Source organism: Halyomorpha halys, unplaced genomic scaffold (genome assembly GCF_000696795.3).
Source record: "Halyomorpha halys isolate HHAL.00 unplaced genomic scaffold, Hhal_1.1 Scaffold252.1, whole genome shotgun sequence".
Lineage (NCBI taxonomy): Eukaryota > Metazoa > Arthropoda > Insecta > Hemiptera > Pentatomidae > Halyomorpha > Halyomorpha halys.
The window spans coordinates 1,198,402-1,211,605 of NW_027108761.1; the positions used below are offsets into that span (position 1 = coordinate 1,198,402).

At 30.6% G+C, this 13,204-nt stretch overlaps 1 protein-coding gene across 1 annotated transcript in view; it reads right to left on the reverse strand.

Moving 5' to 3' along the window:
* trh (trachealess) overlaps positions 1-13,204 on the reverse strand; it is a 453,500-nt gene that overhangs the window by 321,620 nt on the left and 118,676 nt on the right. Inside the window, exon 2 of the mRNA XM_014419879.3 lies at positions 11,224-11,256. Within this exon, the coding sequence (XP_014275365.1) occupies positions 11,224-11,256 (33 nt within the window). The remainder of the gene's footprint in view (positions 1-11,223; positions 11,257-13,204) is intronic.

Here is a 13,204-nt window from a genome sequence, read left to right on the forward strand (position 1 = left end):
GGTAAAAAAAATATTTTAAATATTACTTTTCTGGCTGCATGAAGTCATCAATAAAAGGTGGGGATGGATTCCATTTATTCTGAATATTTTGAGTAAGGTAAAGTAATTTCCAAGTGTACTTAATTTTTTTTTAAATATTTGTATAATTTTATTTATTTATTGACATTTACAACTGTATTTATATAAAAATACGTCTAGTAAATTTGATATTTAATTATAATTGTATGATATAGGGATGTAGAGAAACTACCCATTAGTAGTACTCTAATAATATTTCTACATTAGAAGATTTCCAGGCCATCTTCTCTTCAGGCGCCTCGAAGGATTGTGGGAGTTGAAGAGGATGCAGGATTAGAAACTAGTGGGCTTGGGTGGTTCACGAGTTTATAATGGAAGGATTGATATCTGGTTCGGGCTAGATTGGTTATATATGAACATTATGGATGATTTTATTTGTAACAAAGTGAAGAGAATTGATGATTTTTCAAAGTATTTTGGATTGGAAGAAGTGGATACAAGGTTCGAAGGTTAAATGGAGCTTAATTTGCTTAATTTAAAATTGTAAATATAAGAACCATATGGTTAGTATAAAGTTAAAATTGGCAAAACATGTATGCTGTGTATGGTTCTAACTTATTTGAAAAATTATATTAGATTTAATATTTGCAAATTTCAAAGAACATAGTGTTCGAAATATGGTTGCAGATCGAATTTACTAACTGATTCATAATTTCGTTCAATATTAATTAGTTTGCATATTAAATTAGTGGTGTCCCATTTTCAGTTAGATTTTTTCAACATTACGAATAGAATAGAAAACTGCGTCAAAGTGTAAATAGCAAAATTTGCAGGAATGGAAATAATGATGATATATGTTTGAAAAAACATCTTACTAGTTTTGGTAATATTCGATATAATTTTAATATTATATCACCTATTAGTTATACAAGGAAGTAATTGATCCAAATACGTATAACTTCTCTTAATGATATTAATAAAAACATTTGATATCAATTCAAAGAGTCTGAAGCATAGTAGGGAAACATTGGAAAGTTGCCAAGGGTCTATCCAGGGTTAAGCTCACCCTCTTGGGGACGAATTGAATTAACATATTTCTAATTAAAACAGTTCATTTCTCTTATATAGCGAAAATGAATTGAATTTCACATTGCTACCACCATATTTTTGTTATTAATGAAAGATAAATTGTATTAACTGTTTTAATTTATTCTGACCACCATTCTTTAAAATTACATTTATATGGATGAATCAAAAGATCAATTGCGATCTTAATTGATAGCCAGTGAATCAATCAGATTAGGAAACAAAGAAGTTTTTTTATGCTGGATAATTTTCTAAAATTTAATGCTGGAACTTTTTTAGGGTTTATCTTATTTGTTGGTAATATCAATGCGATTTAAGAGATACTCCGGCAGCATGCCCAACTTTTACTAAGCGAAACTAACTCTTCGTAGCTGAACCATATTAAATTCTGATGTAACCCTTAGTCAAGGAAAAGTACTTATCTTTAAGTACTGTACCCATAGGTTACTTCATAAATTGTTCTAGAATTATGTTTTTATTTTTCGATTCCGGGTTCAACGAGTTCACTAAGTCGTACATGCTGAGAAAATTTGAATAGATAAAAAATAAATTTTTGGGAAAAATAAGTTTTTATCGATCAGAAATCGTTTAAAAAGAATTTATTAAATGTACTTGCTAAAAATTTATTTATTTTTCAAAGACTTTTTTCGGCATAAAATAACCTACCTGATGCTTAGTATCCTGTACAATGTCCATGCTGCTAATTTCTTAGTTTCATCAAAATAAGATATGTAGTTCGAAATAGCTGATAACTCTATAATAATTCTATAATTTTTTGGTAATTCTCTATGGAATCGTTTATAGGCTCATAAGATACGTTTGTGAGAGTTATCGTCATAATCGATTTGCATCGTCCTAAATGAATAGCAACCCTTAAAATAACTTTACTGTGTCTTCTCCCTTTAATTGCAGGGGCATTATAAGGTGGTGAAATGAGTCCAGTTAAGGTGGTATAGTCTATGGCCAACGGCTACGCCATGGAATATGCTTACGACGGAATAACTGATATATGGAGTTATAGTAGGTAGGTCGGTCGATAAGCGACACGTTATAAACTTACTAGAGATCATAACTCAAAAAAGAAGGCAATCCTTCCAGGCCGGACCCGCCCCACCAAGACTCTTTTTTTCCATAACCCCTCTTTCTGTAATTTATTGTTTTTAGCATGAATATATATTTTTATTCTGCACTGTTTCCTTCTTCTGTAGTGGCCTACATTTTAAGGAGTTTTCGTGTTGTAATTTTTTTGTAATGGGCGCTCTTTGAATTTTATTATGTGCTGGGGCACACCAAGACTCTATGGACTGACGGTCCTATATCACTTTTAAAATATTTGTTTAAAACGGGAAAAGGACACTTTAAGATAGTTTACTCGAGGAATATTCAAAAAGCGCCTAAAATTGAAAAATGGAGTGACTGTTGGTTATCCTCTTCTATGACTATTAATTAATTCTTAATTAAGGAATTGTTTGCAGGTATATAGTATACATCTGAACTTATGTTCCTCAAAATTGGCCCTATTATACTATGGAGCAGTTGATTTTACTTTCAAGTATTATTTTTATGATTTTTTTTTTGGATATACTTTTATTTATTTTATTTTACACCTTAATTTTACTTATTTTATTATATATATATAAACATGTTGAATTTGAATACATTTTGATTCTGTTTGTCTTATTTACATTTTAGATTTCGGTATGGACGTGCCAGATTGAAAAAACAAAAAAAAAAAATCATAAAGCTGATAACCCTACCTTCTTTCATTATTTGTTAATATATATATATCACTTAAGATTCGTTTGCGGGGTATTAATAAACGTGTGTTCTATCATGAGACCATGATATATCCTGATGATTTATTCTACTCAGTTGATCCATCATCAGACCATATTATTGACACTTTATATATTATATGGGAAGCCGTTGAGTCAGCCTCTGGGGAGCCCTCCATCCAGCCTCATAAAGTGCGCACCCTTAATTGGGTAAAAATCTGGCGAATAAGCGTGATCCTGCCCAAATCACCTCCTTGCACAACCTTTGGTCTAGTAACAGTAATTCCTTTAAAAGTTCTGCAGCCATCACCCTTCATGGATTTTAGCGGTACAGATTTAATTATTTTAATAATTAATGATATATCTTCGCTTTCATATAGTTTGACTGTTGTGAGACTAAATAAAAGGTTTTAAAAATTGGAAATTTTATATATGTTAAATTAAATATATTTATTTCCAAAACGAAGATTAAAATTTTGAATATATTTATTTTTTCACATCTTAGTAACTTCTAACTTTATTTGTGCCAGGTTACTATGTGACTGATCAAACTCTCGTTTTTAGTCATTTCTGTTATATATTCTCTATATGTTGATAATCTTATCATTAATTCCATTCAAATTGACGCTTTATGTTTATTCAATGCTTCTGAAGAAATAGTTGACATAAATTAATTATTTTTTTCTTGAGGATCTTAAGCGACAAGACTTCCTGCTTACGCAGACTGGACATCAGTTGTCGGATGGGCCTGAAGATCTCAGAACTAGAGGATTTACGAGACAGGCTGCCCTAGAAGGTATCGGCAGGATCGCAGCCGCTATGTGTTCCTCATCGCTTTTAATTCCCAGATAAAGATCTCCTTCCAGCAAAAGGCGGCCGGGTATAAAAAGATAGAGATATTTTTACCTACTTTTATAACTTCCTATGTAATTTTTGTGGAAAGAAGCAATTTGTATTCACAAAGCATGTTCGTGTGCTATTGTATCCTAATTAAAATTTAATCCCATTAAATGCCAAGGCTTTGTACAGGCGCCGTAACCTCCTTTGAGAAAATGGCCTATGCTCGGCCTCATGTTCTGGATACTATCTGGGAATGAATTAATTCAGTGTATGTTTAGACGAGTTTAGATTTTTTTTTTTTAATAACATGATATAGCATTATTTTTAATCTTAAGTAAATTTCGAGAGCAATCTCATCTGTTAAATTAAAAGTAAAATAATATTTTTTTCTTTAGAGGAGTGGAAACGGATCAGCATTGACTAAAACATTTTAATACGGTGAATAATGTTTGATCAAAGGTATTTAGAAAAAATAAATTATTTTTCCTTTATATATATTATTTTATATTTTTCCTATATTTATTATTCCTTTATTTTAATTATTTTGTTATGTCTTATTTTTATCAATTTTACACAAGACCAATTAGAACGAAAAATTATAATTATAAAATAAAAAAAAATAATTAGAGTCTTTTCAAAAACATGTGAGCCCTCTTACAATTTATATATACACCGAAACTCAAATCTAAATTTCAAGAACTACTTCGATTCCGACTATTACAACATTTACTAGACAACCGGTCTAAACTGCCAATCCATTAGAAAATACTGATCTACATGACTATTATAAGGCATACGGAGCTCCATTGGGACTCCACAAAACCATCAAATTCCTCCCGAATCCAATCCTTACAGTCCAAAATCCTTAATGCTCCTTACTTTGTCACAAATCAAATCATCCATCAGAACCTAAGTGTCCCATATGTTGCCAATTTGGCTAGAACCAGATACCAATCCTTCCATGATAAACTTCCCAACCACCCAAATCCACTTGTTTCTAACCTAGCTTCTCTCCTTCATTACCTAATAATCCTCCTAGGCGTCTGAAAAGAAGAAGGCCTCGAGATCTTCTCCTCTAGAAATGATATTGGAGTTCTATCAATGGGTAGATTCTCCACATGTTTGTATCATATCACTATGTCATCTACAGAAAATTTAATTGTTGTAAATATTTTTATACAGTTGTAAATAACAATAAATAAATTATAAAAAAAAAATTCAAGAATCACAGAGTTGGAGCACCTTGTATATACAAAGTAAATTTTAATTGGTTATTTTATCACCCTTATTTAATTATATGGAGTTTAGCTGATTTGGTTGATATGCTGTGTCAAATAATTCTTGACAACACGGCATTCTCCACTTGATCGAAGGAATAACAGACGGTTGAAGAAAGCCTACTCGGCGAAACCGGTCAGGTTCTTAAAGAATCATCTTCTGGAGGGCAAAAATGTTTAATTGCCCCTAAGAGCCCCACTTAGTCATTGCTGGTGACATTTCTTCATAAGGTAGCCCATATCAGAAAAATCTTGCGTACCGACTATTTTAATTAACATAAGTGGATTTTTCTGTTCAAAAAACTTGAGAAGAAATTTAAAAAAAATAACTAAACAAAACAACGGCTATTTATGGATCATTAACCAATTTTATCGGTTACTAACAATTACAAAACTATTTTTTAATTGTTTTGGAGGTCGAATGAGACTAACATGTTCACTCATTTTATGATTCTATGTAAGTATCCACATTACGTCTCTAGGGAAAGATGTATTTCAATAAATTTAATTGAAATACACTCACAAATAAATGTTCTGACCTAGCCAATTTACTAAATCTATAGAAACAAGTAGTTTTATAAATTTCTGATACTGATGTTTTCGTTAAATATAACTTATTATATTCAACTTTTGATTTTTTATTTATTTTGTTTTTTGGTTACTCTGATTATTTTAAAGAAATATAAACAGGTATATACAAATGGTCATTGATTAGCTTGATTCTTTGGATTTATTTAGCTTAATTCCAGGTTTAGCGAGATGTTATATCTTTCCCGTTTTCAGTTAGTATTCTATTATTATAAATCTTATTTATCATTTTATCATTAATAGTGGAAAAAGATTTAACTGTGTAAAGGTTTGTAATGAAATTAACAATTTTACACTGAGATCCAGCCCATGTTTTTAAAAAAAATAAGTATACTTTTTAACCAATGATTTTCTAGAACTGAATTTATAATTTTAATCTTTATTGATAATGGTCGAAACATTAAATATATACGTGTGGTAATATTTTATTTATTTTTATTGTAATCCTGTCAATCATTAGGCCTATAGAAAAATTAATATTCGTTCTTGTCAAAATTAATATTCCATAACTTTCTATTAAATTTTATAACTTTTCATTTTATAATTACGAGGTTGAATAAATATTACAGTAGCGAATGAACTAATTCTGTGGAAAAATATATGGTTATAAATATTATAAATAAATAGTTGTAAATATCTGTGGTTTATTGCTGTAACTATTTTTTTTTTTTTTTAGCAACGTTTTCTGCCAATAATTAATTTTTTAATTCTAAAAACAATGTCCGTTTTCTTTAAATCAAAATTTTACTTCCAAAAATAAACAATACTCTCAGGAGCCTTTACTATTTGTATTTTTACACCTCAAGATATATCCCTCTTTTTCCTTAGAATCTGGTATTTGAACTTGTTGCTACGAGGCTAAGTTTAAGCATTATGGGGAAAATATTTAAATAATTATCCTATCTAATGGTTAGGCGAGACATCTCATTCGACTTCTTTTAGCTCAATTATTAATTTATATTTATTATTTATTAGTAAATAAATGAAATTAAAAAAATTACAGTTTTTTCAAACAACTTTCTTAAGCTGCTAAATGAGATCGGAAATATTATGAATTTTTTTTTTTAAACTAGACTCAATAACTTATAGATAGTGCCAAAGGTTTCATTTAAAATATTCCTGATAACCTCCTCTTGTTAGCAGTAATTTGTTAACATCTCTATTATAGAGTTTAAAATATCTCAAGAATGCGTATAATTATAATGGATGCCACGGCTATGAAGTTACAACGTTAATCTTCCTCAATCTCATACGTGATACTTGAGGTCGGAAAAGTATGTCCGTATCTTTTAGCGAGCTTATTAATATTAATACAGATAACTTGTGCGATTTTCATAATTCCTGTATAATTCTACATATTTGCTACTGCTGTTTTCATAACCAGTTCCTTGTCGCTGTTTCGGTATGTTTTTACTCAAAGGCTGTAGTTGTGGTTAGAATGAATTTATTACTAAGGAAAAAAAAAAAAATCAAATATTTGATAGAATACTTCCGATTTTTGCCTTATCACGTGTTTTCTATGAAGTTGTATTTTTTTATCAGTTCGCCAAAATACTATCGGTATAATTAAGACAAAATCAATATGGTTCGTAACAGGTTCCAAGAGTTAAAAAGGTACTGTAAGATCCATGACCTTAGGTAAGTTTAGGAATTCGTTCTAGGGGTATGCGGAAAAATTTAAGAAATGATGCATTCACCACTGATTTGAAAAATAAGAAGAGAAAATTGAGTGAGTAAACAATATGTTTTGAACAATAAGCCAGTATGAAAAGTTTCTTGTTAAAAAATATTTTTATATACTAATACTAAGTTTATAAAGATTTAAATATATGTCTATAAAAGCTTCAATATAAAAATAAATATTTTGTTTTGTTGTTTGAAGTCAGGTACAATGATTGCACTGTAATTAATAATTGCCTTCTGCCTTCATACGTGTGTATTAAAACTCTCATCGGCAGCTATTTTAAATAAGATACTCCTAGGGAATGTCGAATTCCGAGGATCTTCGCAGAGAAACTTGTGACTTAGGACCTAAGTCTTGGATAAAAGTCGTGGATACTGGGGGTCTGTTCAATCTTTGGGTTCTACGTATCTTGAAATGTACTACCTCAAATCTTGAGGGGAAGAGTAATTTTTTAAAATAATAAACCTAAAGCATTTTATATATTTACTTAAATTAATTACATAATTTAATAAGAACTAATTAAATTATATACTAATATTGTTAATTATATTATATCTTTCAATTTCATTGTAAACAAATTATTTTTCACTAGTGGTCTTAAAATCGTTTGCAGTTTGTATCAATGGTATTAGTTCGATATAACACGGAGGTGGAAATTCCTAGAAAAATTGATATTTTTTAATTTTATTTTAATATAGATTTTTTAAGAGATCCGATTTCGGTGACGAGGAGTTCATTATATCCCAGTTCGTAATAAAGAGGGTTTACTATAATACTGTAATTATTAAATCTATTATGTAGTTTCTGAAGTACGGAAGTGAGTAATATGAGAAGCATTCATATGAATCATTTTTTGACGAGTTCACTGAAATTATGCAACCGGCATAAATTACTTCTCCGAACGTGAATAGATTTAGTTTCTCATCAGGTGTATGGGTTATTAAAAAATTTATAAGAAATGACTATGATACTTTTTTTAAAATTATCATTAATATAAGATTATCAAAATAACTTAGTTAATCGCTTATAAGATAGCAATAATGGTAAGGCTGAGTGCACCAGAAAGTCCAATGCCACAAACTTAGTAGTGTGCTTCATGAGTAATCTATTTCAATGTTTCTTTTTATGTGGTAAAGGAGATGCGTTTTTATAGTGTCCTAACTGTGAATCATCTGTTGGTTGATTCGAATAATAAATAAATAATTAAATAAAAGTTTTTAGAAAAATGCCTAAAAAGGAAATATTATTTAATATAAATCTAAACTAAAATAAATCCAAATCAGGTAAAAATATTTTTCATTTTATTTTTAATCGATTTTAAATTACTATTTTATTGAAAGGATGTTAAAAATTAAAAACAATCAGACAAAAAACAAAACATCCTGAATCTTAAGACAAGTTTACTGTGCAAGTAAATGAGGGCAGGTTTACTGAAGCAAAGTATTTCCAACTTCTGAAATAAAGTTATCCGCTGTTATAATATCAGAATTTCGAATTAAAAGAAAAGATTTTTAATTAAAATAAATATTTCTAAAGCACAAATAGAATTTGAACAGTTGTAAAGTTTAAGGCATGATGTTTAACAGAAAATAGCACAAGTAAAAAAGAAAAAAATCAGAAAACCTACGATTATTTTTCTACTGAACTTTGCAACCACCAGTCGGAAGGTTAACATTTTCTTGTTCCTTCCAGTCCTTTTGCGCCTTTTAATACCACTGCTAGGCCACACTCAGCAACACGTCAGTGGGTCAATATTTTCTCAAAGCACCATTACCACGGCACCCTACTTGTGCTAAAAAATGTTAGCCATCTTTACTGGGCTTCATGAGAATTCGTTGCGCCCTTGTTGAGCTGGAAAAAAATTATCCTTAGAGCGATCAAATATATAGGAAAACAAGGGGGGCGCAAAATAAATGCTGAAATGTACGGTGAATTTTTAATTTTTTTTTCTTTTATTTTGTAATATTTTATAGTCATTCGCTTGCGGCATCCATTTTGGGAACAATAGCTATTCAGAGCAAAGTTATTTTATTGACTTTTTGAATGATATTATTAGTGTCAATATATTGTTCAAAGTAAGATAGTAGTGTCAATATAATGTTCTATTTTATTATATTGCATAATTCAATAATAAAAATGTTAAATTTATTTAAATTAGTTAGTTGGTTTTTAAGCCTTCTATAAGAAGTATTCTGGTTATGTTTGGAATCATTTTCGTCAGTATTTTGTCCAGAATAAAAATTCACAAGAGGCTTCTTATGCTATAGGGGTCATCACTGACATATTTCAATTATATTAAATATATTATAGATATAGAATACGGTTTCCCACAATCCCCAACCAGTGTAGTGACATGATGCGCCGAATGGTTTAACTCTGACATCTGGGTTCATTGCTTGGCAAGCGTACATAGCTGATCAAGCTCGTTTGTCTCCGTTCCCCTCAGCTCCTCAAGGAGAAGCACAGACTGATTTGCTAGGCCCAAAACCGCCCGATTTGGGAAGAGCCGCTGTTAGGACTAAAAGTACCTTAATTGCCCCTTGAGCAGACAATGGGAACGGTTCGAGGAAAGGCCGATCTAGAAGGAAGCGATCTAATTATTGTCCATTCTGCGGTCACCACGTGCTCTCTTTGTCGTCGGTTCACTAAACCCTTCCCTCCTATTCAGCTCGTCGCTTTCTTCCCCCGGCTAATCTTTTGGGTTTCGAGACGGCGAAGAGAATTCCGGATTTGTGGAGAAAAATGTACTTTTACGTCGGAAAAGCTCCGGGAAATGCGTGTCTGCTGCAACCAAACTTAAGGCACAATTTATACCTAGCCCCCCTTAAGGGATCTGCTTTTTTTTTTTTTCTTTTTTTTTTCTTAATGTAGAAGAAACTCGATCTGGATAACTGCAATATACTTCTCCAATAAAGATGGCCGCTATTATCAAATAATTAATTTTCAATAAAAAATTATAAGAAAACTTGGAAAGGCTAATATTCAAAATCTTCGATAGTGCTGTCTTATCCTGTATGGAGAGGGGTTGACACAATATCTTAGTAATTAATGAAAAACGAAACGACTTAATCACTGCATCATATAAATACTGAGATTTCTTCAGGTTTAAAAAATAATAAAACGAAAGATGTTTAACACTTTTATTCAATTTAAATCAATAAGAACGGTAACTAAAATTGACAAAAATTTAATTTTATTCGGAAATTTGTCACTTGATTTATCAATTTTAAGCAAAATGTTTGCATGTCAGAATCTTATTTGATAATTTCATTTAAGGAGATACGATTTCTATTTACATCCTCCCTCGTGGTTCATCCCAACCGGAACCTAAGTTATTTTCTCAATCAAAAGAAGAAAAATAATCAAAATAATAGGTATGCAAATTTCGTCATGAGCACAGACCTTTAACGTGGCATTGCATAAGATAATAGCATAAGATTGTTGCATCGTCGAAAGGGGTATCTTCAAATAAAATCTTATAAATATTTTTTTGTGTATATATTTTCTTTTGAAAAAAGAAAACTCATCGAAGGTTGATGACCAATAAACCTCAAGAAGTCACCAAGTATGTTTTAAATTTTCATTTTGAATTAGTTAAATCAGAATAATTCATTTTAGCTTAGTATTTTTTTTTTTTACTTACTTTAATGTCTAGCATTGTTTTACTTGTTTTATAATATGTTAATACGATTAACTTTTGACTACACACTAATATATTAAATAACTAATAAAATAAACATATGAATGGAATATCGAACAATTTATTACGGCTAAAAATTAAAATTTTAATTTGTTGTAAATTATAATTATTATAATTGTAAATATGATTATTAAATTATATATACAAAGGAATAATATTGTATAGTTAAGCTTGCTTTTATAGGAAAAATATCTGTGGAGTCACTTTAATTCCTTATTTAATGATTTATTGAATTAATTGAGCTTTCGTTATTACCTGTCTGACCAGCAGAGTGCTTCTTCTCTGTATCTGTGAAAAATAAATAATTATATTATTATCTTTGCTTTGTAAATTAATAAATTGTAAATAATAATATAAGATATAATAGAAATAACAAAGTTTTTTCCTACATACAATACCTTAATATTTATATAATAATATTTGTTTGTGCATGTGTATCTCCATTTTCTCATGGAATTCCCCATCCATTCCCCTGCTGTAGAATATGATTAACATATAGTGTTCAAGTTTTAATAAGCATCATTGGAGAAGTTTGTTGGGGGGTGCGGTCAGCAAAGAACAACATAAATAAACAAAACCATATTTATTTATTTTATAAAAATTTTAAAATTATAAATAAATAAGTTGAAAGGAATATGGTCCGGGTGCGGTCAAAAAAACTCAAATAGTAGAAATATACTATTTTAATGAGCCAACGTTTCGCCCCACGTTGCAGGGCTTCGTCAGGGCTATTTTGACGGCAGTCAAAACAAAAATGCTATTTTTATTTGACTGCCGTCAAAATAGCCCTGAAGAAGCCCTGCAACGTGGGGCGAAACGTTGGCTCATTAAAATAGTTTATTTCTACTATTTGAGTTTTTTTGACCGCACCCGGACCAAATTCCTTTCATCTTTACACACGGTCAATCAATAATTTTCCACTATAAATAAATAAATATGGTTTTGTTTATTTATGTTGTTCTTTCCTGACCGCACCCCCCCGACAAACTTCTCCAATCATTAATCTACGGTCAACTATCTACACCTCACTTTAATAAGTATCATTTGAAAATAATTAAGGTATCCTTAACAACCAGCTATACATATAGCATACTTCCTATATGACCAAATACCCACTAACATCATTACAGGAGGGTATGAAAAAAAAAAATTGAAAATAATTAAGAAAGGAGAATAAAAACGATTGATTTGAAAAAATTACACCAATATCTAGCAAATAAGTAAAATATATAAATATAAAAACCTGTTAGGACATTGCACGTCATTTTGAAAGATACTGCATTCTTTTAGTACAAAATTGCATATAAAACTTTATTGCATTTTTTATAATTTTTTTATTGTGGTAATGTTTTTGCATTTCTGTGCTGTTGTTAACACGTCTGTTTGTTGACCAGTAGTTGCCAACCTACCCCAGTAGGAGTGCTGACTAAACTTTTTATTTTATCGTGTTATTGAATGGGCTATTGCTTATGCTCTGCCTAGAAATACGCAGGCTTTTTATTAGAGACTATTTTTAAAATTATGATGTACTTATGCACTTAATTTCATCCATAATGACATTTATTTTAAATATGAATGAGTGGTAATAAGTGCATATTGTTTTGGTTACGAGTAATTGAAGAAACGTTTCGATTCCACACTCTCCTTCCATTGTTCCAACGTTCCCTAAGATAAGAAATACACGAGGACTACCAGCTGATGGCTGAACAGAAATGCAACATCCGATCCGGACACAGAGAAGAGAGGACTTCCTTAGTTAGGAGTATGAAATAAAGGGGTCGATGGCAAATTGTTCGGTAATGGCCACTGGCCGGCTTCTGTTAAATTGGAGGATGTCATAAATCATAGGCAGGACCATCATCGAATTAGGCACATCCACTCCCATTACCTTCCCGAGGACCGAGGGCGGTTGGATATCTTCTGGGTTCAGGCTTTTCCGAAATCGGGTATATCTCTTCAATAGAATACGGGTATTGCAGAAGAGCTCTTTAGTAGAAGCGCTGTATCTGACTCCAGGAACTAAAAAGAATTGATCTAAAGTATTTTAAAGGAAACATGGTAGCACCATTTCGGCCTTGTCATAGTTGATTGAACTTTTTATGGTAGTCATTTAAACTTAATATAATTGTACAAGAGCTAGGAAGAAAAAAAGGCAGTAATTTACCCCAATTTTCGATTACTTTAATGAAAACTAGATATAACTACTAGTCCAAATTTATGAGTCTGCCAAGTATAG